General features: G+C 42.4%; 1 protein-coding gene across 1 annotated transcript in view; it reads left to right on the top strand.

The window, feature by feature from the left end:
• The window catches only part of MDN1 (midasin AAA ATPase 1), a 126816-nt gene that overhangs the window by 32573 nt on the left and 68128 nt on the right, over nucleotides 1-26115 (top strand). The window contains exons 23-42 of the mRNA XM_066612686.1: nucleotides 144-295; nucleotides 1813-1991; nucleotides 2282-2490; nucleotides 2740-2886; nucleotides 4585-4726; nucleotides 4865-4999; nucleotides 5102-5240; nucleotides 8727-8865; nucleotides 8964-9091; nucleotides 9271-9406; nucleotides 10170-10299; nucleotides 13474-13707; nucleotides 16692-16889; nucleotides 17768-17976; nucleotides 18588-18710; nucleotides 19720-19917; nucleotides 20676-20783; nucleotides 23328-23516; nucleotides 24377-24466; nucleotides 24576-24836. Coding sequence (XP_066468783.1) covers nucleotides 144-295; nucleotides 1813-1991; nucleotides 2282-2490; nucleotides 2740-2886; nucleotides 4585-4726; nucleotides 4865-4999; nucleotides 5102-5240; nucleotides 8727-8865; nucleotides 8964-9091; nucleotides 9271-9406; nucleotides 10170-10299; nucleotides 13474-13707; nucleotides 16692-16889; nucleotides 17768-17976; nucleotides 18588-18710; nucleotides 19720-19917; nucleotides 20676-20783; nucleotides 23328-23516; nucleotides 24377-24466; nucleotides 24576-24836 — 3246 coding nt within the window. The remainder of the gene's footprint in view (nucleotides 1-143; nucleotides 296-1812; nucleotides 1992-2281; nucleotides 2491-2739; nucleotides 2887-4584; nucleotides 4727-4864; nucleotides 5000-5101; nucleotides 5241-8726; nucleotides 8866-8963; nucleotides 9092-9270; nucleotides 9407-10169; nucleotides 10300-13473; nucleotides 13708-16691; nucleotides 16890-17767; nucleotides 17977-18587; nucleotides 18711-19719; nucleotides 19918-20675; nucleotides 20784-23327; nucleotides 23517-24376; nucleotides 24467-24575; nucleotides 24837-26115) is intronic.

Below are 26115 nucleotides of genomic sequence, written 5' to 3'. Positions count from 1 at the left end.
CACTCACGGCACACCAGTGTGCCACGGCACAGTATTTGAAAATGGCTACTCTCGTGTGTTTTGAGATTCTGTTGTATAGTCTGTATGCTGTATTCTTTATGGACATTTAGTTCTTTCCTGAAAAAGTTTTGTTTTTTTTATAGCCCTTACCAGAGCCTAAAGGAGGGAAATTGATAAAGATTGAGGGATATTGGATTTCAGTTGGTGATGAAGAGCCCACAGTGGATGAGGCTTATGTGCTCACACCTTCAGTTAAACTTAATCTCAGAGACATTGTCAGAGTTGTGTCAGCCGGGTAGGTTGAACTTGTTTCTTTTTCTGACCTGAAAATTGTTTAATTCAAGATGGTGAGCATAATGCCAGTTTGGCATTCAAGATGTATTGAATTTCTTTTTGTATTGGTTTCTTTTTCTGACCTGAAAATTGTTTAATTCAAGATGGTGAGCATAATGCCAGTTTGGGGGTTTCTTGCATTAATGTATATCTTACTATTTTTGTTAAACAGACATACACATTTGGTCCCTGTTGTGTATATGCAACGTTGGGCAGAAATGGCTTGCATGTGTTGTGTCATAAGTATTGTGAAAACCAAATGTTAAAATATTGCAAACAGAAGTAACTAACAAATGTCTCAAATTGTTATTTTACAGAAGCCCAAAAATTGTACAGTCAAAGCAATTGAAAAACTAAACTCCTTGATTCTCTAGAATGAAATAAAAGTGCTCAGTTTTAGGCAGTCAGTGTTTACTCTTTCCTCAAACACTGATTTTATCTCTTGATGGCAAATCCTATGCTTGGATTAGGCATATCCTTGCATCATGCTCTTATATGCTGCTTTAAGTTCTAGCAATATACATTTGTTAGGTGTGACTAGTAAATATTGTATCAAATTCAGTTCTTTCCTAACTGTTCTTGGAAAATTTCCTAAAAACTGTGCATTATAGCCAAAGGAAAGAAGGGATCCTTTTGGATGCAAGTAACCCAATATTTTTATGGTGTTTTGATCTTGTATTCCATCATAACACTTACTACATGTATTCCACTTCTATACCCAACAAGTATTGTTCTCCACTACCTTTTCCTTCCTCCAAGGTGTGCACCAGAATTTTCTACTGACCTTATAGTAAGCTTTCATAGTTGTAGAAGTTGAAAGAAAAAAAAATACTATTCCAGCCTTACATGTGGGTGGGGATGGGAGGATGGGTTAGATCCAAAGAACCGTGAACAGAAGAAAAACATCTGCTAGTGCTATTCGGAAAATGCTTGTGCAAGAGTTCACATGGTGTTGTAATAGATTCTATAGCAGTTTTCATGTTTCTGCTTGTCACAAGGTTGCACAGGCTGCTGTGCAGTTGGAAGAGCTGCTCTAAACTTAGTTTCACTCTTTTTTGTGCAACATTTTGACATGTAAAGCAGGCCTCCGTAAACTGCACCTTTCACATGTAGAAGGGCAATTTTTGATTCGCCCCTCTGAATGCATATTTCTATACGTATGAATTAGTTTAGAAATGGAACTTAGTAAAACCTTTCTTGAAATTCTGCTTTTTGATTCCATTTTCTAGAATTACTGTAGTCAAATTTGTCTATTTACATAGGACACAAACCACCCTCCTCCTTGTATTATTTTCCATTAATAATGCTAGTATATACAATTTGCATAACATTAATAAATGTAAAGAGCACATACAGCATTGTAAAGCGAATATAGCCCACTAGTTTCAGTGGCAGAGTGTTGAACCTGTGTGTTTACTGTTTTGTTCTTGGCCATCATAAAGTGCTCTAACTCACTCTTCTGTCTGCCAATTTCTAAAGGACTTATCCAGTACTGATTCAAGGAGATACTTCTATTGGTAAAACCAGTTTAATTCGATGGTTGGCGGCTGCCAGTGGAAACCATTGTGTTCGGATTAACAATCATGAACACACTGACATCCAGGAGTATATTGGTTGTTATACCTCAGATGCTTCTGGGAAGCTAATATTTAAGGAAGGTAAGTCTGTGCTTAGCACGTTAATACCTTGCTCATTCTATCAAGCATGCCTTCCCCAAGTTGTATGTGTAGCACCTACAAAGATGCAGTACAAAACCCCTTTTTTGTTATCCTCAGAGGTTGGTAATCCTTCACTTATGGAATGTGAGAAGTGTAACAAATGCCTGAGGCTTTAGGGAATTGAGAATGGGTGTATATTTTTTCCTAAGATTTTTTCCATGCTATTTCAATGCAAGATATAGTTGCATATGTAACCACATTATTTTATTCTTTTGTGAATACCTCAACAGGTGTCCTCATTGATGCTATGCGAAAAGGCTACTGGATAATCTTAGATGAACTGAACTTGGCACCTACAGATGTTCTGGAGGCACTGAATAGGTTGTTGGATGACAACAGAGAGCTCTTCATAACAGAGACCCAAGAAACGGTCAAAGCTCACCCACGGTTCATGCTCTTTGCTACCCAGAATCCCCCAGGGCTCTATGGAGGCAGGAAGGTTTGTGAACTGATCCTAAGACAATTGTTTCTTCAGATAAAGCCTGTTTTCTTTTGACAGTTGTTGTGTCATGTCATTTACTATTCTTCCTTTTGGAGAATGTATCCTAGCATAAATGCTGTTTGACCTTCAAAACATAGGGCTGATGGCAGAGTAGATTTCTGTCATGTTCTGTATTGCTGTGGTTCAAAAAATGTCCAGTGGGTCTATTTCAATATGTTTTGTGTGTTTTCTCCCCTCCTCCCAAAGGTATTATCCAGAGCTTTCAGGAATAGATTTGTGGAACTGCATTTTGATGATCTACCAAGTGGAGAACTGGAAACCATCCTGCACAAACGGTGCCAGCTTCCACCTTCCTACTGTAGTAAACTTGTCAAAGTCATGTTGGAGTTGCAGGTACTGATGACATTGCTTGAAAATAAAGTGAAAGGTTTCAGTATGCTAGCAACTCGGATTCCAAGTACACCTTGGATTAGGAAGTGGTTGATATTCTGATTTTCTTAAAGGTGGCTTGGCAAAAATCTTGAATTCTGTATGCCCTTTGACCTCTGCAGGAGGAGCATTTTGTATACCTTTTGTCTAGCCAAGAATGCATACTGGCCAGAGACTATGACATCTTGTTACAGAATGAACTAAGCTTGTTGAGAGAAGTGAGATGGAAAGAGATGTAGCTTGAGCAAGTGTTTTGTCTGTAAGCTGGAACTGCTGAAAGAGAAGTGGGTTGCAAGTCTGACTTCTGCAGCAGTAGTTATGTCCAGCTGGAGATGAAGCAGTGAGGAAGAGTGAGAGAAGTACATATATGTCTGAGAGTGAAGCAGTGTAGGGCCTAGGCATCGCTGGGCGTTGGCCACAGGTGTTGGTGCAAAAGCTAATATGTTCAGTAGGGCGCATACTTCTATAAAGTTTAGGGAGCTTTTCTTGTACTACAAGTGCTATCAGAAGACCTTGGCATCTTCTAAAGTAACATGTTCTCTATCCTGCTGCCTTGGAACAATTTTCTTGTTTCCAGAAAATTTTGTGGTGCCCTATGGAAAGCTTCCTAAGGATGCTTTTTAGAGACCTGACCTATATTAGTATATGTTCTTCACCTAACATCTTGCCCACTTTGCAGGAAGTAACAGGGCCTTAGATTATAAGATGTGAGGGAAGAAATGCTGGTTGGATCAGCTACAGAATAGCAAGAGGTCTAGGGGTGTTGTTTAGGTGGGAGCCATTTTTTGGAAACGTACTTTTATCGTATTTTCTTATAATGAATATTCCATATCAAATAAGCCCAATTCAACTTCCCTCTCCCAGTTGTGCCTGGGAGCTTTTTTGTTCTAATCTTTCGTTGAATACATAAGAAATGTTTATATAAAACGAAACAGTTGTTTGTACTTCTCTACTTGCTACTTTCAAGGGGGGTTGAAAGTAGGGATTCAGGAATCTGGGGATTCTAGAAGCTCCAAATCCTTTCTCTCTTCCAACTCACATTAATACTTCAGATGTTAGCGTAGGGTGTTAACAGTTTAACATATCAGGAAAAGGGGGGCACGTCAAAAACAGTATGAATAGTTTGGCTACTTTGAGTAATTTCAGAAACGGCTTATTTTCAGCAAAGGCAGGAGGACATTTTATATCCTTCTTCATGAGAATGCTTCTCCCATCCAATACATAGATTGACCCAACTCCTCAGTTCAAACTAGGACTCTAGATTTGTTTCTGTTGGATTTGCTGCATTTTTTAGTAGCTCCCTTTGGTAAACTGCCAGGGTTTTGTTAGTCTATTGGCTGAATTCATTGTAATGTCTGGAATATTGGTGGAAGTTAGGTCAAGAACTGTCATGAACCCTCAGTTTAATGGATCTCGATTTAACAAATTTTGGAAGCAATGGACATTTTTTGCTCTACTTAAAAACCAGGCACATTTTGTTCATGCACATCTCCATTGACTTCAGTGCATTTGGATTTAACAGACTTTTGGCATTAATGGCACTACCTTCCCGATGAGTCTGTTAAATCAAAGGTTCATTTTGGGATCATGTTGAAGAGTGGGGGAGGATCAAAAGTAATTGTGAATGCAGAAGACAGTGTCTTACTGCCTGTCCCATTCTAGTCTTATCGCAGAGGTTCATCAGTGTTTGCAGGCAAGCACGGCTTCATTACTCTTCGGGATCTCTTTCGCTGGGCTGAAAGATACCGATTAGCAGAACAGACGGAAGAAGACTATGACTGGCTTCAACATCTAGCCAATGATGGTGAGAGTTGGCTCTTCTTGGCTTACATAATCACTGTATAGGAGATAGTTGGATATCCAAATTTGAGACACTGAGCTGTTGGTTTCTTTAAAAAAGAACATAATAAATATCCTTATAAAAGCATCTTTTTGGTCCTAGGCTTTATGCTTTTGGCAGGAAGAGTCAGAAAACAAGAAGAAGTGGATGTTATTCAAACAGTCATTGAAAAGCACTTTAAAAGGAAATTGCATCCCCACTGTCTCTTCTCAGAAGAAAGTGTAAAGAAGCAAATGGGTAACTTAGCGAAATGACAAAAATAAATTTTTGGTCTTTGGCTAAAGCTAACCAACTTGCTGACTTTTGTGTGTGTCTTGTTTCATCCCTAACTTGGATCAGCTAGAACATCTACGTGGAAGTCTGTAATGGATGACAAGTTCAGTCACATTGTGTGGATTCAAGGGATGAGGAGGCTTGCAGTTCTAGTAGGCCGAGCATTGGAGTTTGGTGAACCCATACTTCTGGTTGGAGACACAGGGTAAGCTGCTTTTATATTGTATTGCTCCATGGTGTTGGCTTCAAAAACTGCATACTCGCTCATAGAAATAAGTGAGCATTTGTTCCAGATTCTCCTCCTTGGGATTTCCCCTCCTATGCCACAAGGAAGCAACAAGGAAATGCCAAAACTATGTTCTACGCTCATCCTTTCCCCAGCCAAGCTTTTACTCTGCATCAGGCTGACAGAATCAGAGAGGTGTTGCTTGGAGCCAAAGTACCCAGAAAAGCATGTGAGATCCTTCTCCTTGAGATTGCCTCTCTTGCCAAGAGAAGTGGGGCCAACAGCAGATTGACTTCTCACCTGGAAAAGAGAATTCCTGCTTCCAAAACTAGACTGAAAAGACTAAATTGTGTTTGGCATGCACTGAGCCTTCTAGGGAAGAAGACAGGGGTTGAAAAACCAAGGGAAAATGGGGTGCATGACAGCTACGTTGTGAGCACATTGTGTAAGATTGTGTACAATAAGATTGCTTACATGGCATGAATGTGAAAAGAGGCATTTAACATAATTTTCATGGTTTTTAGGGCATGAGGGAATATACAAGTGCCCAAACTCTCTGATTAGGCAAAGTGTTTCTTGATCTTTGAATCGTGTTGCAGTCTTCTCTCCTCCCACTGGTGCCCACAGGATTTTTTCAAAGTTTTAAACTTGGACTCGCTTCTAAATCTTGCGTCTCAAAGCACCCAGTCCTTGTAGAGATCTTGTTACCTGATAAGTGCACAGAATCCTTGAGCACATCTGCATGTATGAGACCTGGTGCTGTATAAGGGTTGCTGGTTGGATCAGCTGTGAATTGGGGCCCTAATCAAACACTAGCATCTGCAGGGACCTAAAATTCCCTTTTAAAACTAGCCACCAGGGAAGCAGAGGGCAATGAGATGAGTTGAGAGAAAGAGGATGGTGGGAAATGTATGGAATTGGGTTATTGAGTGGTCTTGTGAATAGAAGACTATCAGTAAAGCTGTGGGCCGCTTTGATAGTTCACCACTCTCAACTTCATTGTTATCAGAGAGGAGGAAGAACATGGAGGAGGTGAAAGAAAGTTAAAAAGATAACGATTGAGGAAGGAGACATCACATCTTACTCCTGGGAGAAGTGAGAGGGAATTCTACCAAAGGGTGTTGGCTCAGGTGGACATGGCTCACCTTTCTGGATGTTAGGCACACGTTGAAGAGTTAGTGCAGGCCTCTAGCATTTTCTCCCTGCTTAAAAAAAATCTACCTGTTCTAACTTCTGACAATTTTTAGAAATGTTGATGTTCTTTTTGTAATCTGTTATGGTGTTAGAGGTGAAGTTCCTAGTCCCTCAGTCTGGGAGGTGGAGTCCATCTGTGCAGTGATACTGTCTCTTTTGCATTGGAATGCTTTCAACAGAGTGATTTGAATCCTCCTCCTTCTTCAATTTGCCTCCTTTCCCCTTCATGCATTTTGAGACCGTTCAGATGGCTGGAGTCTTCTTGTGTAGCCCATTGTGTTTCTACCATATCTGCATCTCTCTATGAGCAAGTAGGAAGGCACAGTGATGGTGCTGTGCTTCCTGTGCCACAGTGATGGTGCTGTGCCTTCCTGTGCAGTGATGGTGCTGTGCTTCCTGTGCCACAGTGATGGTGCTGTGCCTTCCTGTGCAGTGATGGTGCTGTGCTTCCTGTGCCACAGTGATGGTGCTGTGCCTTCCTGTGCCACAGTGATGGTGCTGTGCTTCCTGTGCCACAGTGATGGTGCTGTGCTTCCTGTGCCATAGTGATGGTGCTGTGCCTTCCTGTGCAGTGATGGTGCTGTGCTTCCTGTGCCACAGTGATGGTGCTGTGCTTCCTGTGCCACAGTGATGGTGCTGTGCTTCCTGTGCCACAGTGATGGTGCTGTGCTTCCTGTGCCACAGTGATGGTGCTGTGCTTCCTGTGCCACAGTGATGGTGCTGTGCCTTCCTGTGCCACAGAAAGTGCCTTCCTGTGCACAGGCACTTTCCTGTGCCTTCCTGTGCCACAGTGATGGTGCTGTGCCTTATGAAGAGATTTTCAACCTCTTCATAAATGACCTGGAGACAGGGTTGAGCAGTGAAGTGGCTAAGTTTGCAGACGACACCAAACTTTTCCGAGTGGTAAAGACCAGAAGTGATTGTGAGGAGCTCCAGAAGGATCTCTCCAGACTGGCAGAATGGGCAGCAAAATGGCAGATGCGCTTCAATGTCAGTAAGTGTAAAGTCATGCACATTGGGGCAAAAAATACTTTAGATATAGGCTTTAGATATAGGCTATAAAAAGATAAAAAAAAACTTTAGATATAGGCTGATGGGTTCTGAGCTGTCTGTGACAGATAAGGAGAGAGATCTTGGGGTGGTGGTGGACAGGTTGATGAAAGTGTCGACCCAATGTGCGGCGGCAGTGAAGAAGGCCAATTCTATGCTTGGGATCATTAGGAAGGGTATTGAGAACAAAACGGCTAGTATTATAATGCCGTTGTACAAATCAATGGTAAGGCCACACCTGGAGTATTGTGTCCAGTTCTGGTCGCCGCATCTCAAAAAAGACATAGTGGAAATGGAAAAGGTGCAAAAGAGAGCGACTAAGATGATTACGGGGCTGGGGCACCTTCCTTATAAGGAAAGGCTACGGTGTTTGGGCCTCTTCAGCCTAGAAAAGAGACGCCTGAGGGGGGACATGATTGAGACATACAAAATTATGCAGGGGATGGGCAGAGTGGATAGGGAGATGCTCTTTACACTCTCACATAATACCAGAACCAGGGGACATCCACTAAAATTGAGTGTTGGGCGGGTTAGGACAGACAAAAGAAAATATTTCTTTACTCAGCGTGTGGTCGGTCTGTGGAACTCCTTGCTACAGGATGTGGTGCTGGCGTCTACCCTAGACGCCTTTAAAAGGGGATTGGACAAGTTTCTGGAGGAAAAATCCATTACGGGGTACAAGCCATGATGTGTATGCGCAACCTCCTGATTTTAGAAATGGGTTATGTCAGATGCAAGGGAGGGCACCAGGATGAGGTCTCTTGTTCTCTGGTGTGCTCCCTGGGGCATTTGGTGGGCCGCTGTGAGATACAGGAAGCTGGACTAGATGGGCCTATAGCCTGATCCAGTGGGGCTGTTCTTATGTTCTGTAGTCCTTGTTTTTTTTCCCCTTTGATCCTCTCAATTAATGTGAAGGAGAGGCCAAGAGCCAGCCTTGTAATGGCTAATGACAGTCTACTGTTCCCATTACTGTTGGAACATATGAAGCATAGATGTGTATATCTCACCCATGGTGCACTCCAGATGAGAAGCCCCTCACCAGTCCCAGGCATTGTGTATCTTCCTCCAGGTGATGTTCCTAAGTCCCATGAAGGAAGTTATGGTATATCCAGCACACTACACTCCTGCTTCACTGTATTGTGGGAGCCATAGTGGAAGAGGAATCTCTAAAGAAGCGAGTATCTAGAATGTTAAACTGACTCTACCTTTCTGTCTACACAGGTGTGGCAAGACGACTGTTTGTCAGCTTTTTGCTGCTTTAGCAAATCAGAAATTATATTCTGTGAACTGCCATTTGCACATGGAGACATCTGACTTCCTGGGTGGACTACGACCAATCAGACAGCGATCAAAAGACAAGGTCAGTTGGCAGTAAGGTGCCAGGTATAATTGAGAACTTTGGCAAAAGGGGGAAAAAAGCCAGCATGGATATGCTCATCTTCCTTTTCCTTGAAATAGGAGTTTGACAGTTCAAGACTGTTTGAATGGAACGATGGAGCACTTGTCTTAGCCATGAGAGAGGATGGTTTTTTTCTTATGGATGAAATTTCATTAGCAGATGATTCTGTTCTAGAAAGACTTAATAGGTATGTGCTTGAAAACTGGACAGTTTTCTCTTTTCCCTGGGCTATTAATTACAAATCAAATTAGAGAGCTCTTATTTTTCCCAACTTCTTCTCATGTTTAGGGTTACCCTGGCTAGTCTGATACATGTATAGTTTGGAAGCTTAATGACAGCAGATACTGAGAATTATTTTTCTTCTAGTGTTCTCGAAACTGAAAGGACATTGGTATTGGCAGAAAAAGGTAGTGAGGACAGTGAAGTAGAGCTGCTGACTGCAGGAGAGAAGTTTCGCATTTTAGCCACAATGAATCCTGGTGGTGACTTTGGAAAGAAAGAGGTAATTTGTAATCTTATATATGTTGACTCAGAAGTCAGTTCCACTGTGTTCAGTGGGACTTATTCTCTGTAAAGTACATATAGGATTTTGGCCCTAAGAAAATATTGTATACTTCAGTTGCATTCAGTGATGCTATAGTTCAGGGACATAAGAATTGCCTATGCTGGATCTGACCTAGTCCTGCATTCTGTGGCCAACCAGAAGCCCCTGTGGAAGCTCCCTAGATGGGGATGGTCCTTCCTTGTGTCTTGTCCCCCATGTCTTTAAAATAAGCCAAAAGTCTCATGAAAAAGGTGGATTTTAAAGAGGAATTTGAACAGTGAGCCAGTTCCAGTGATCAGATTGACTGACACTTCCCGCAGATATGTGAGTGTTCTAATTCCTTGAGCTGTGATACGTAGATGTAACAAAACACACACAATGCCTGCTTTCTTTGCAACATGAGGAAATTGTGAGTGGTAACTTTTCCGTCTGTAGAAGAGAAGGGTTGAGCCCATGTTATTTATTTATTTATTTATTTATTTATTTATTTATTTATTTATTTATTTAAGGAGGTGAAAGGCTATTTGCAGAAGTGGCAGCTGATAACTGGAATTTACAAAATGTGGTGTTCTCTCACAGTCCTGCTGGGACCCCATTCTTAGTCCATTAAGCTTCATGGAAATTTACTAACAGTAAAATGGGCTGTTCTATTTCAGATATTCCTCTGAGCAATAGCTGTAGTAGGTTGAAATTAACGATAGTCCTGTTTCTTGCCCTGCAGCTGTCACCTGCCCTGCGTAATAGATTTACAGAAATATGGTGCCCCCAAAGTAACAACCGTGAGGATTTAATTCAGATTGTAAAGCATAATCTTCATCCAAGTGTTTCTCTGACCAGAACAAACCACAAAGGTAAATCTCACAGGTATACGTTTGACCAAGCCAATGACTCTTGTTAGTGTAGGAAACATTTAATTTTGTAAATTAAAAGTTCTTGATTTAGTTCAGCCTTTATAACACAGATGCAATGCTGCTTATACTTGTAGAATCTAAACCCATTTGCCATGGGCACTTATTTAATTCCTAGTTACTTCAGAAGAATCGTGTCATACACAAAGTTGTACCAAATTTCCTAGCAAGAGAGGCAATTATCAATTAAAAATATATTAGACATTTCCAGGACCATCCAGAGCTTGTCTCAAGCAAGCTTTCTTGGAGAACAGAATGATGAGGGGGAAGGATGAGGTCTTTGCAAATGGAAGCTTGGGGAAGTTGGGGAAGGAAGCATTGAGCATATTCTAAAATGCTTCCATTTCCAAACTTTTTACCACCATGACCCACCTATTCCTTGATGGTGGGACACAATGTGATGCTTCCTGTGATGCTGCAGTGCCTTATTGGGAACTCCCGGAGGGCACCTCTAGATCACGCTGGATTGGCAATCCATGACATTGGCCTCTTCAGGCCCCAAAATGCCCTGCAGAAGCAAAATGAAAGTTGCGTCCACAAACTGGAAGTTGCTTCCGCAGGAGATTCTGAAACCCCGTAGATGTGTGGTTTTCAAACTCTCTGGGAGTTTGAAACCTGCAATAAGTCTTGGCTGGGGCGGGGGGGAGGCAGCAGGGGCCCCACTCTCCCTTTCTCTGACCTGGGGCGCCCTGCAGGCGCTCACGCAGGGCTCCCCACACACAGGGACGGCTGCTGCAGAGACTGTTGCCCCAGTCCCTGGAGCCCCGTCAGAAGGGAAAGCGGAGCGATTGTGCTCTACTTCCGGTTTCGCAGAGCAGGGCGCAGTCACTCCGCTTTCACTTTTCCTGACCTGGGGAGCCCTGCTGAAGGTTGTGCAGGGCTCCCTGCACCCCCATGAGGCTGCAGGAGGCTTGGCAAGTGCACCCAAGCCCCTGCAGCCCCCTGAATGGCGCGATCCTGAGGATCACACCGCTGCCTTCCCCCTGTCTCCTGGCTGTCCCCGCCCCTTAAGGGGGCAGAGGCCAGGACCCACAGGCTGGGCGTCGCGACGCCCTAGTTTGAATAACACTGCCGTAGACCAATGGCGTGAGTCACCAGTCCAGCACAGTCCAGAAATGGCTTCTGTGCTACAGGGAGCATCATGTTGTGACCCAGTATACATAGGGTTGTGACCCCACCACACATCAGATTGCGACCCACAAATTGGGAAATGTTGGTCTAGACATCCTCGATGACACCTTTTGCTTTAAAGACCTTTGTGTGCCACAAGGAAAAGATGCAGTCCCTGTGGCCAAACTACCCAAGCTGAACTAGGAAGAAAAGGAACTTTCTAAACCATGACAAAATTTTCTTTTTAATGGTTTCAGAGATTTAACAGCCAAAGAGACTTCATAGTGCCCAAGCCAGTGAAGTTCTGTAACCTTTTCAGAGCATCTGAGGCTGCCTTGAATGTGACAGCTTTCTCCCTAGCATAGAATGCATATTTGTGCCTGAATCCCAGCACGGTTTTCTCTTAAAAGAGAAACCTTTTATTCTTGCCAGTCAGTTTTTCTCTCCACTTCAAAAAGTTAAGCTCATAGTTCTAACTGTTAAGAATAAGTTCACACTCTGGCACACCTGCTGTAGACTTTTCCGTGAACTGCAAAATATTCCGGTGGAGAAGACACAACTACAAAAGGCACAACTCAAACGTTCCACCTGTTTGCTGTTCAGCCACACTTGGCAGGTGCAGAAATTGCCATCTTGGTCATTTGAATTTCTTCAATTACCTGTTTGATCCTTTTCATGTTTACTTGGATGTAACTACACTGAGTTCAGTGGGACTTACTCCTAGGTAGGATTGCTGTTTAAGTCTTTCAAGTGCAAGTTTTCAGGAAGTAAGCTTCATTGAATTCAGCCGGCTTACTTGTGAGAGAGCACTCAAATCATTGGGCTGTGCATTCCCGATGTTGTGCTTTTCAGATCTAATAGAGTGCAACCTCTATATAGACAATGCCTTATTATGGTCTTGTCTCCAAAGATGGATATAATAATATTATCAGTATTATATACTGCCTTTCTTGTCATTGGATTCAAAGTGGTTTACATAGGCAAGCTTACTAAATCCCTGTAGGGATTTTTACAGTTACAAGTTTTATCTTTCAAGAACGCCTTTCTTCCAGATGGTGTCCTTCATGGCCTGGTCTCCTTCTGGCTGCTTTCACCTCCTCCTTATCTATAAGGAGACACTCCATTCTCTCCTGGGAGGGGGTAGGGAAGAAGGGCCATCCTTTGCTTCTGTCACCAGTTGGGTTGACTCATCCTGCCAGCACTTTCTGCAGCTCTCCCAGCTGTTCTTCACGCTTCATAGGCGGAAGCTCTACCACTCAGCCAGAGCTCTTGCCTATATAAATTTTAGTTAAAAGTTGTGCCCTTTGGCCACCAGAAACTGCAGTTGAACACATTTGTAAGCATAAATGACCTCCCAAGTTCCTAAGGTTTATCCTTAGAATCGTTCAAACTGGGTCCGAGTGTTCTGCAGGTTATTGCATCTCATTGTTATCAGATCACAATACATGGTTTGTAGGCTGGACTACATAATTTGTGAACTTCTAAGTCAGTTCTAACCTAGATCCTCAGGAGCCAGTGTTGTGATTGAAAGCTTTTGGGGGGGGGGAGAGGGAATTCACATGCATGACAGCAATCTGCGCTCCTTTCATGAACAGAGTCTAGCAAAATTAAATGCTTGCTCTACTATAAGGAAAACCTTTGGAGCTGAGTCACATTTGGTGGTTGCAACATCTCAGATGTATGAACAAATAGTCCCATTTGAAGATTTGTGAAGTTGCAGGTTGAAACTTATGCTGTTCTTACAGTGTTATTTACAGTGCTTATTTTTATTTAAAAAAAAACTTTTACAACGCCTTCAAAGAATGTAGAAATATTTTTCATAATTGTAATGTGTCTTAAAAACACTTCTGTAACAAAACCCTGCTTGTGGAGGCCTTGGTGTCTCTTCATTGTGAAACACCATGACATCTACTGGTTTTGACAACTGGTCTTTTTAGAAAGTCCCTTAAAAAATGGTTTCCATTATATTCTAATCTTTTTTTCCTCTCTCTTCTCTGCCTCACCAAGGAATGGATATCGCAGAACTCATGATGGATTTCATAGAGTGGCTAACTAGTCAAGAATTTGGGCGCCAGTGTATTCTCAGCATCAGAGATGTTTTGTCATGGATTAACTTCATGAACACCATGGCAGAAGACAGGCTGTCAGATTCTCCAGAGGATCACCAAACTTTTCGCCTCTCTCCACTGCTGTCTTTTGTTCATGCTGCATGTTTGGTGTACATAGATGGAATAGGTTCTGGTAGGTCTTCAAATTTTAATTCATGGCAAAATATAATTTAGTCATAAAATCTCTGAGTGATGTTATAAGACTGCAGTTTCCCAGTCTCAAATGTACATGCTAAAGGGTATACTTATGCACCAGGGACATTTGTAACTTCCATGTCAGTGATGTCATATCCCTTTTAGGGCACAATCCTAACCCACTTTCCAGCACTGACATAAGCTGCAATGCAGCTCCAAAGTAAGCGAACAGTCTTTACTTTGAGGAGGCCTCCGTGAGTGCTGCCCAACTGCAGGATGCAGCACATGCCCCATTGACACCATGTTGGATAGTTGGTTAGTGTTTGGACTTTAATTTCTCAGTTATGCACCTCAAACACAGAGGAGTTTGAAGCTGACTTGTTTTGTCTGCCATGAGCCATCTGGAACAAAAATAACACGCTGCATCCTAGAGGCAGGCAAGCTGCTTGTTGTATGTGTGTTACTGACCAACAACAGACCTCAAGTTTATAAGATAGGTTGATTCTTACTGATGTATGTACATTGAATGTCCCAATACTTTACTGCAGAGGTTTCCATACTGCGACACCCCAGCCTGTGGGTCCTGGTCTCTTTGCCCTTAAAGGGCAGGGGCAGCCAGAAGGCAGGGAGGAGGATCCCCAGGATCACGCTGCTGAAGGAGCTGCAGGGGCATGGCTGTACTTACTACAGCCTCCTGCAGCCTCTTGGGGGTGTGGGGAGCCCTACGCAACTGTTCGCAGGGCTCCCTGATGCTTTCAAAGTGGAAGTGGGACGATCGCGTAAACTGGAAGCAGAGCGTGATCGCTTCACTTTCACTTCTGACAGGGCTGCAGGGACTGGGGTGCACCCACCAGTCCCTGCAACAGCCATCCTGATATGCGGGGAGCCCTGTGCAAGCCTCTGTAGGGCTCCCCAGGTCAGGGAAAGTGAAAATGGACTGATCGCCCTCTGCTTCCGGTTTTGTGGAGGCAGAGCGCAATCGCTCCACTTTCCCTGACCTGGGGAGCCCTGCAGGTGCTCGCGCAGGGCTCCTCACACCCCAGTCCTTGCAGCCCAGTCCCTTAAGGGCAAAGACTGGGGTACCCCCCAGTCCCTGCAGCCCACCTAAGCGGGGTGATCCTGGGGATCTGGTCGCTGCCTCCTCCCCTCCCTTGCAAGACTGTGGGTTTCAAACTCCTGGAGAGTTTGAAAACTGCAACTTTACTGTAACTAAGCCTAAGGGTGTGTAACAAAAGTTGCTTATTCTTCCCATTTATCTCTGGCATCCATTTTCCTCTCCTTCCTCCTCTGTTTCCCTTTTGTCTTTTTAAAACTTTAAGCCCCTTAAGGCAGAGACATTTCTTCATTCTTTGTAAAGGCCATATTCATATATAAATGAAGTTAAGGTAGATACTCGCCTATAGTATGAAATTTTTGCCAAGTAATCAAGCTCCAATTCTCACTTTGCCTGATCTCCGGGTCAATCAGAGGGCAAAGCCTTTCAACTCTGAAAAGTTTCCTTTCTCAAGCAGCAGGCAGGCAGGGCAGAGATCGTTTCTACGGCAACTGGGAAATTCCAGCCAAAGTTAACTTTTTAATCTCCTTCCTTCCGCTGCAGCCTGGTTCTGCTTGGCAAATGCTTGCAAAGCAGGTCTGTTTTTGGAAACACCAGGATGGGACCCTCCTTCCCAGGCTACAATTCAGTGCATCATTACTTCAGAATAACACCCATGGAAAGCAGGGGGTCTACTTCTGAGTAAAGAGGGTTGCAAATATATGCAGCTGCATCTCTCTGCCTTGAATTGAATTGCACACTCCCAGTTATGTGTTATGGGTTGTATGTTGTACGCAGAGCTTCTGGCTTAACACACCAGACACCTTAAAGGTGGATTTTATTCCTGGTTCTCCTGCAGTGATTCCCAACCTTTCTCACTTGCATATCCCTTGGCAGCCCATTTCCATAAATTGTACCCTTCCTATTAGCAAAATGTTTGTAATTAATAATACAAACTTTAATCTCCCCCATATGAAAGTCCAGACTTCATGTATTCATCACAGTGTTTTCTCTTTTCATCTGTTTGAAGAACAGAAGACTCTGCCTTTGCACTGTTTTGCACCAGAAGTGTGCTGAGAAATTCTGGGTGATTGATCACTTTCCATATTATGTTTCAGCTTTTTTATTGTGCTGGTTTTCAATCACTGGTGCATACATGAATTGATGACCAAAAACTAGCTATTGGTGGGGCTTTCACAGTCAACTAGCTACCTTCCTTCCTGCTTTGCTGGCCCTGCAAAGCATTCTGGAGCACGACCTGCCTTTTTCTGCCATTATTCCATTATTTTTCAAGTACCGCTACAGGTCCTGTTGAGTGTCCCTGGGAGTACATGAATACCAGGTTGGGAACCACTGTTTTACTGGTATGTTGTTTATAGTGCACTTACTCTGATAGTGTTTACAAAAAGGTGGTGAATTTTAAAAAGAATAAAAATGTATCTTATGATCTTTTATTATGTTTTTAATAAATTAGAGACTACAGTTCTTAGGTAACAATTAGTGGTAGGTTATTTTTCAGGATCTGGCCTCTAAAATCTATAGTCTATAGTCAGACACCCCCCTTAGTTTAAAACCCCCCTCCACCGCCGACTTATCCAAGGATCATAGAAAATTGCATGATTGCTGGCTCAAAACCTGCCCTCGACTTGTCTGTGGGGTCGACTTATAGGCGAGTATCTTCGGTATATAAAAGAAGGTTATATAAAAGAAGGGAGGCCCATAGCCAGGGAGACAGACCAGGGACAGACTGCACTTGCTCCCAGTGTGGAAGGGATTGTCACTCCTGAATTGGCCTTTTCAGCCACACTAGACGCTGTTCCAGAACCACCTCTCAGAGTGCGATACCATAGTCTTTCCATAGTCTGAAGGTTGCCAACAAATGAAAAAGTAACAATGCACTTCTGGTCATTGACACCTAACTGGTATAATTTGTTTTCTTTTCAACATAGACACGGCGTCCTCTTTAGCGGGTTCTGCTTTGTTGGCTCGAGAAAAATGTCTAGAGTACTTGTGTGGAAAACTTTCCGGAATTATGCAGCTCACTGAGGATCAGAAGAGCAAACTGAAAATTTATGACCTTAAGCAGGAGAGGGAAATGATTTGGATGGAGAACTATGTAGGAATCCACCCATTTTTTATACCAAGAGGCAAGAAACTTTTTTTAAAAATTTGGTTATGAACTGTAACGACCTGTTCTGAGATGCTAGCACTGGGCTTTAGAAGTGATTGTAATAATAACAACAACATCAACAACTGGTATTTATATACCACCTTTCTGGCCCTTGGATTACTCCTTTGGCTTTATTCAAAGCGGTTTACACAAGCAGGCTTGCTCTAATCCCCAAGGAGAATTTTACAGTCACAAATATGTTCTATTTTTCAAGAACAGCCTACAGTCCAGGTGGATTCCTCATGGTCTGGTGAAAAGTTCTGGCTGCACACTGTATCCCATGCTGGCAGATGGCTGCTTTACCTCTCACAGACAGAGCTGGAGCAGGCTTCTTTTGGCTCCCTCTCCCAAGGGCTTGGCTTGTCAGCTCTCAAGGTCTTGCTACTCATGGAGGCTTCTGGTGATCTTGAACTGGCAACCTTCAGATGTTAAATCTTGGGGCTCAATGGCGGCTCTGTGTTCTAGACCAGACCTCCTACCCATAACAGCCCTTCTGCCCAGAAAAGTTAATGTAATCTGTTCTTTTCAACACAGTTCCTCTTCAGGTTGCAACCTCTGGAATTGCATGCTTGAATTGATCCCCTTGTTTAAAGCAAAACAAGAAATGCTTCCTGCATCTGAAAAACTAGCATGTCAGGATTAAAGGATTTTAGTATTGCTTTCTCCATGACATGCTAACTTTCATCATTCAGGGAGCTTTGTGTAGATAGTGTGGAGGAAGGAACTATTAAAGAGCTAATTCATCAACTTGGAAGTACTTATGCTAGATATGTGTCTGTTTAGTCACATATTTAATTGGGACAGAACCTTATAGCCTGTCTTTTAAAAACAATTTTTGCTTTCTTTCTGCTGTAGGGCCTCTTTACCAGAAGAACAGTGTCTCAGATTATGCTCTGAATGCAGGAACTACAGCAATGAATGCACAGCGATTGTTACGAGCCTTGCAGCTGAGCAAGCCTATTCTCCTGGAAGGCTCTCCAGGTGTTGGGAAGACCAGCCTAGTAGCAGCCTTGGCCAAGGCTTCAGGAAACTGCCTTGTTCGAATTAACCTGTCTGAGCAAACGGTAGGCAGTCTGCTGCTGTCACAAGCAGAAATTCTGGCTCTGTAAATGTGAGGAGTGATACATGCAAATGTTTTAAGTGTCAAGTACATTAAGGTGTGGCTTAGTTGTGGGGAAAGTTACTTGGAAACAATTCAAGATAATAAGATGCTTGTTGGTTAATCAGTAGTATGCTACTAAGTAGTCTGTACATGTTTGTTTACCTTGACTTTCAATGCTAAGCATTCTAAGCATTCCAAGAAAATGTAGTACAAGGATAATTTCTTATTAAAACTTTATTTTAGAACGTTTATATTTCACCTTTTGCCTTCATATCAAAGGATCCAAGTTGGCTAACAACAATCTAATGTAATAAAATTAGTCCCATCTCTTTTTCTAGGAAACTGTTTAGAATGCAGATTTGTGGTAGCTCCAATGACAGCATGTCATGTCATTGTTGCATCATGGCTTAAACTTTATACCTTGCCTTTTTTCATTTTGTGTGTGGAATGAATAAGTTGCGATGACGCCCATGCATGGAACAGAATGTTTCTAGCTCTTCCTGCATTAAACTAGGGGTGGGAAATCTTCAGTCTTGTGTGTGTTTGGGAACCTTTTCTTCTCTTTCTTGTAAGGATGTCACAGATTTGTTCGGTACAGACTTGCCTGTTGAAGGGGGCAAGGGAGGGGAATTTGCCTGGCGTGATGGGCCTTTGCTTGCAGCACTGAAAGCTGGACACTGGATTGTGTTAGATGAGGTGAGTTCCTGTTCTGCTTTGACCAAGAGAACAGGGCATCCTCAGCAGCCCTGACTCCTTATCTTGGCTGATTTCTCACATTTGAGCTTTAAAAGAGTTAACTCACTTTTGTTCCCTCCCTGCTAAACTCAGCCTTCTGTGAGGCCATCCTAATCATTTGTCCTACTAGTAAGTGTTGATGTTCCTTTCCCTTGTATAGCAGCAGTTCCCAAACTTACCTTGCTCATGGCGCCCTCTTGGATTGTGCATGATGTGTCACAATCCGGTGGCACCCGGGAGAACTGGGAAGAAGAGGGCACTGGGGACATTCCATAGCGCCCCTATGAGTTTGCCATGGCATACAGTTTGGGAACCGCTGCTGTAAAGGCTTGGCAATTATTATCCTTCATCATTTCCTCCCAATGAGACTCATGAGGGTGGGCTGTTCAATTTATCCTTTGTAGAGGCAACTTCAAGTAGAGTATTTATATAGCACCTTTCTGGTCCTTTGGCTTTATTCAAGGCGGTTTACACAAGCAGTCTTTCTCTAAACCCCCAAGGAGGATTTTACAATCACAAATAAGTTCTATTTTTCAAGAACAGTCTACAGTCCAGGTGGATCTCTCATGGTCTGGTGAAATGTTCTTCACCAGAATGCTGTTGTGAATGCAAAACAGAATGTGAAATGCTGTTTCCCGTGCTGACAGAAGGCTCCTTTACCTCTCATAACAGAGCTAGAGCCAGCTTCTTTTGGCTCCCCCTCCCAAGGGGAGTACACTTTTCATAAAATGTGTACAGGAAAAGTGGAGCCTTTTCTGTCTATATGAGGTATCTTCATTTGGTCATATTGCTGAATAAGCATCTCTGCTATAGCATGCACTGTGTCTGTGTTAGGAATTGTGCAAGCAGAAATTGATCTCCAATATCATAGGCTAGCAGCTGCATACTGCTTTTATTTACCTCATCATGTGTATGTGCTTTGAAGAAACAGGAGAATAAAACTTTTTTTTTAACACTTTTGCTCATATAGCTGAACTTGGCTTCTCAGTCAGTACTAGAAGGCCTGAATGCCTGCTTCGATCATCGGGCAGAGATTTACATTCCTGAGTTGGGGATGAGCTTTGGTGTGCAACAAAAAATGACGAAGATCTTTGCTTGCCAAAACCCCTACAGGCAAGGAGGTGGCAGGAAGGGGCTGCCCAAGTCCTTCCTTAACAGATTCACACAGGCAAGTCCAGGATCTGACTTAAAACCATTCCTGTTTTCATGTTTTCTTTTTAATTGGTTTTAAAGGAGTTGCATATAGCCCACTTAAAAAGCAGTTAGCCTTGAATGCTTGGTTTTGAGCTGACCCACTAAATAACACTATATAGTTTTCACTGTGGTGCAAAAATGTTTCTCTCTGTTCTACTTAAGAGTGGATATTTTAGAATCTTTCATATTTAAATGTGTATTTTGTCAAAGATGAGAATTAATATGTCACAATTTTGTGTAGTCTTGTGACTATTGAATTGTGTATATAGCTATAGCATAGGAATCCACAGTCAACCTAGTGCCTCCTGAAGCAGTTTTCTGTTTTGTTGTAGGCTTCTGGGCTGACTTTAATCCTTAAAAATTCTTCTTGGTACAAATGTAATGTCATGCAGTGGTAATGGAGAGTTAATATATGCAGGAAGTCTGGGAGAACAGATGGACCTGCAGAGGACCTTCAATCTTTCAACCATGGTTACAGACTGGGAAATGTTATGTCTGCAGAGGGCCTGTTTTGGGCTAGACTAGAGAATGGTGGCAGCAGGGAGATAATATTGGCAAAGACAATGTGGCTATCTGTCTGATAGCCACATTTTTAGATCATGTTGCATTTTGCACTCTTGATGTAATGACTTACTTGGAATGTTTCACATGAATTCATATATACATTCTATTATATAATAAACCTTAATGTAATAAAGCTATATAGTAATCCTTTCTTAATTGTTGCCTTAGGTGTATGTGGATGCACTTTCAGCAGGAGATATGGAGTACATTGGAAATACCTTATTTCCTGCCATTGGAAAAAAGAACATTGCAAAGATTGTTGAATTCAACAACAAGGTAACTGTTTTATCTTGGAAATTCCACTTTGAATGCTTCTCTTTAAGGAGAGAGGCTTAAGGATTCAGATGAGTGCGTACCACGCAGAGGCTCCTTATAAACCCAAAGAATGACAGCTATAACAACTTTGTGTTAAGGTGGTCTTCTGTATAATCTGGCTGTGCATCAAATTTCACCTTCAGTCAGGTGCACATATGAAGTTGCTGTGGCATGGGCACTTCTCACACGTGCTTCGCATGTGGCCAGCTTGCTATATGGATGCCATCACAATATGTTGGGGTTTTAAGCTGTCTGACAAGATGGTGAGCCAAACAAAAGAAAGGAGACTGGGTAGACACAGACACTTTTTGGCTGGAGTATTGCTAATATTTAAAATTTATTTTGTTACCATGACTTTGTGTACCTTGGCTCAGTGATCTCCGACACTCTTTCTCTTGATACCGAGCTAAACAAGCGCATCGGTAAAGCAGCTACCACATTTTCCAGACTCACAAAGAGAGTCTGGTCCAACAAGAAGCTGACGGAACATACCAAGATCCAGGTCTACAGAGCTTGCGTCCTGAGTACACTTCTGTACTGCAGCGAGTCATGGACTCTTTGCTCACAACAGGAGAGGAAACTGAACGCTTTCCACATGTGCTGCCTCCGACGCATTCTCGGCATCACCTGGCAGGACAAAGTTCCAAACAACACAGTCCTGGAACGTGCTGGAATCCCTAGCAAGTATGCACTGCTGAAACAGAGACGCCTGCGTTGGCTCGGTCATGTCGTGAGAATGGATGATGGCCGGATCCCAAAGGATCTCCTCTATGGAGAACTCGTGCAAGGAAAGCGCCCTACAGGTAGACCACAGCTGCGATACAAGGACATCTGCAAGAGGGATCTGAAGGCCTTAGGAATGGACCTCAACAAGTGGGAAACCCTGGCCTCTGAGCGGCCAGCTTGGAGGCAGGCTGTGCAGCATGACCTTTCCCAGTTTGAAGAGACACTTGGCCAACAGTCTGAGGCAAAGAGGCAAAGAAGGAAGGCCCATAGCCAGGGAGACAGACCAGGGACAGACTGCACTTGCTCCCAGTGTGGAAGGGATTGTCACTCCTGAATTGGCCTTTTCAGCCACACTAGACGCTGTTCCAGAACCACCTCTCAGAGCGCGATACCATAGTCTTTCGAGACTGAAGGTTGCCAACATGAATTTTGTTACCAAATATACTGGGCAAAAATATAGTGTTTGCCTTTGCTTGCTCATACAATCTGTTCTATTTGCATGGTTAAGGCTTACCAAATTTGCGGACCCACAAGAGTTGGTTGGAACTTATGTCCATTTATGTAGGCATAGGATCACAGCCTAAATATCCGTTAAAAGTTTGTAAATGTAAAGATCACACATAAGAGAACAGCATAGTTTTTAACCTTGGATGGTCTAGCCATTCACTACCTCAATATTTAACTGGAAAAATTATTTAATGAAGTGTCTTCTTGCAATCCTAGTGTAATTATGGATATCTGTTTGCCTTGCTTTATTTATTTGAATAATTTAAATAAAAAGTTGGAAAATGAATGACCAACAAAGCTTACAGATGTGCTAATGATAAAAATGCAGATGTTGTGATGGCTCCTGGCATAGGTGTCTTTTAAAAGGGGGATTGGACAGAATTTATGGAGAGAAAAAGTCCATCACAAGTTACTAGCCATGATGACTATATGCAACCTCCAGGTTTTAGAGGTATCCTCTCTCTGAATGCCTGTTGTAAGGATCTTATTGTTTTGAGTGCTCTGTGAGACATATGATAAGCCATTGAGAGATACAGAAAACTGAATTATATTGGCCCTTGGCCTGATCCAGCAGGCTGCGTCTTATGTTCTTAGTTCTTTATTATCCTGAAAAACAAAGAGCCATATCTTTTTCCCCCCCAAATTAGCCCCAGGGGGCAAGGGTTTTAAGTGACCCCCACCCCTTTCTTTTCCAGTTTGCTGCACTCACCCATAATAGGCTCTTGGGGTTTGGGGATCCAAGATCTATTTCTGGATATATTGATTAAATTACAAAAACAGTATGTTGTAAAATGCATTTGTTGTGGTCACTTTTATACCTCTTAATAATTAGAAATAGAGGTTCTCCTGAAGAACACTGAGATTCATATGAGATTTGGAATAAAGGTGCAGCGGTTGTCCTCCTGGTCTCCATAAATATCATTTTGATTCTTTGCTGATACTTGATTCTTGATGTTTTCAAATACGCATTTTGAAAATGAAGAATTGCTTGGAGATGGTTAGACAGGCACAACGTTTTGTTTTCACAAAAAAAAAGAAAAAGCAAATAGGAAAACTGTGTAAGCTTTCTGCTTACAGATAGAATTTCCAGTGAGCATGTTGAATGGGCAGCAATCCCTGCAACATCTGGTACTGGCTTCTGAGAGCCTTGAAATAGCAAAAATTATACTCATCATGTGGTAAGCATAATCTCTCAGGATGGCCTTTTAATAATCTGTTAAGAACTAAAACACGTTTGAATTTGTTGTCTTTTTAAATTGGTACTCTTTTCAGATTGATCAGGAGGTCATGGTTGAGAAGAAGTGGGGGCATAAAGGTGGACCCTGGGAATTTAATCTGCGTGACCTTTTTCGATGGTGTCAGCTGATGCTTATTGACCAATCGCCTGGTAGTTATGATCCAAGCCAACACATGTTTTTGATATATGGGGAAAGAATGAGAACTAAAGCAGACAAAGAGAAGGTAGGATACATGAACATTACTGCTCCTCTTAGTGTTTTTCTCTTTTGCATTTTCTTGAGTGTGCATGAGTTGGGAATACCTGCTTATTTAAATTGTTCTTAGATAATGCAAAACAAAAAAGGTTTACTGCATTATTTGAGACCTCTAAATAATACCTGTATGAAGATGATCTCCTTTCTCAAAACCCTAAATTAGATTGTTTCAGTTAAGTGAGTGGCATACAAAGGATCTAGTACAGTATTATCAGTTGTACTAGATCTGGAGAAGTTACCAATATGACTGGTAGGAGTTTCTGAATACAATCACTTTGGCAAGAGGGAGTGGTTTCAGGAGAATATATAAAGAGATCCTTCTCAAGCTTCAGCTTATTCATATCAGGAGCTTCCTATAGCTCAAAGACTGTGTGGCTCCCTTATGCCCAAGGGTTGGTTCTGAGCCATGCCCTGCACCAACAGCTTTAGAAAGCTTTAAAAATCAGTGTTTGGAGATTTTTCTTCAGTGCAGCTTTGTCTAATCTATGATTAGTGTCTAGATGAATGTGCATGAAAAATAGACGACACTATCAGGGTCATTTGAAAGCCAATTGGCTTAGCATAGTCTTGTGCTACATTCTAACCTGATAGGGTTCTGGGGAAACTTTAATCTTCGTTCATAATGCATCTGAGCGCTATGAGCTGGGTAGATTCATATTCTGAACCAAGTAATAGTGAACTTCTGCAACTTCCTAATCAAGGAAGTCAAGTCAAATACTTTGTAAAAGTATTTTTGGAGTAGTTCATACATGGTTGCATTAGAACTAGATGAGAATTTCAGCATTCGGTAGACATGTGGGTTTATTCGTCCTGTTTTGTTTGCTTTAGGTAGTATGTCTGTTCAAGAACATTTGTGGCCAGAATAGTCATCCATATATGGGAACCAGACAGTTCCACATCACTCCTTACGATGTTCAGGTGAGAGAAAATTAAGACAGTTGCATCTTTAGCGTATTTTTCCTGAATTCTTCGTCCCCAATGTGTGCACATAAAAATGCCCTTCTGTTGTTTCTTGATTCTGTTGAAGGTTGGTTTCTCAATCCTGTCCCGTGCCAACTACGTTCCTCCTCCTGGCAGTAACCTGTCACTCCTTCACCATTCACTGCAGCCCTTGGAATCCATCATGAAATGTGTGCATATGGGCTGGATGGTAATACTGGTGGGTCCTGCAGCTGCTGGCAAGACCAGCTTAGTTCGGCTTCTGGCATATTTAACAGGCCATCAGTTAAAGACTCTGGCGATGAACAGTTCCATGGATACTACAGAGCTCTTAGGTGGATTTGAACAAGTAAGTTTTACTTTGAGATTAACTACCCATTTGACCAAAAAACAAAACTGGTCAGGTCTGGAGATGTTAAAAGTATTCAAGTCTGAAACTGTGCTGATCTCAATAGAGAGGCACAGGTTCAGCGGTGAATAATGCATACTTTCCTTTCCTAACTCGTGGTTGGGAATGTCATCTTTGTGCTGGTTGCTTGTTTTAGTAATGGAGAGGTTTGGATCAAGCTTTCAGATTTTCCTTATTGGAGGAACTCTGGGAAGAGTTGGGGACATGTGAGGGAAGCCAGAGACTGACCAAGGGGTGTAGCATCTAGTGGTTGGCACTTTCCGCATTCCTGTTCCGCTTCAATGATGTACTCAGCCAGCAAATGAATGGGGGAATGGAAAACAAGTAGATGCTTGTTGCCACCATCCTAGACTAGGGAAGCCAGGCCAAAACCAGGAAACCATAATAGAATGCTAGTAATGCAGAAGAGGACTGGGCACCTATTTAAGAGAACACATCTACAAAGCACCTCTACAATGGGGAAGTTTCAGCAGACTGGGCTTGAAGTGGAAAGAGAAAGCAAAACAGAATTCCCTAAATATATCTGTCTGGAAATACCATCCTTATTGCTCACTTCTTACATTACACCTGAAATGCTGGTCTTCTGCACTGGGTGTTACTTTTGTGAATCAGCAACAGATTCCAATAGCAGACTTAAGAAAACCTTCCCAGCTGTGTACTTTATAGCTTATATCACCTAGGTTTGATGATACAAGGAAAGTGCCATGCTTAAAAAACAAAAATTACCAAAGAATGGGTAAAAGAAACAAAAGAAAATGCACCTCCTTTTCCTTCTGGGGGTTTTCCATTTTTATACACTTCTATCTTCAGACCCCATCCCATTACATGTGTGTCTTTTCTCCATATTTAGTGTATGCATTCCATCTTGTGTGTGTATTTACCAGTTACAGTACATAGCCTGTTGTTGTTTTTTAAATGAAGTCCCCTTTGTTTTCAGATCATTTAAAATGTATTGACTATGTCCACTTTTCTCCAAATGCCTAATCTGCAAATCTCAGCTATTGCTTTCACAACTACCTTGTTCCATGATAACAGGGGGCCACTATCTTAGCAGTTCTACTGTTGAAGGAAAACCAGAAGTTGCTATTTTTTGCGTTCAGGAGGCCCTAGAAGCTCTTGGGGAGAGTTTAGTGTGTTCTGACCCGCAGCTTAGATTACCTGCAGATTTCAGCATCTGTGGGGGTTCCAGGAATAGTACCCCTGTGGATGCCAAAGCACA

This window comes from Tiliqua scincoides, chromosome 1 (genome assembly GCF_035046505.1).
Source record: "Tiliqua scincoides isolate rTilSci1 chromosome 1, rTilSci1.hap2, whole genome shotgun sequence".
In the NCBI taxonomy this organism is placed as follows: domain Eukaryota; kingdom Metazoa; phylum Chordata; class Lepidosauria; order Squamata; family Scincidae; genus Tiliqua; species Tiliqua scincoides.
Note: the sequence above shows the minus strand (reverse complement) of the source record. Positions and strands in the feature narration are given on the sequence as shown.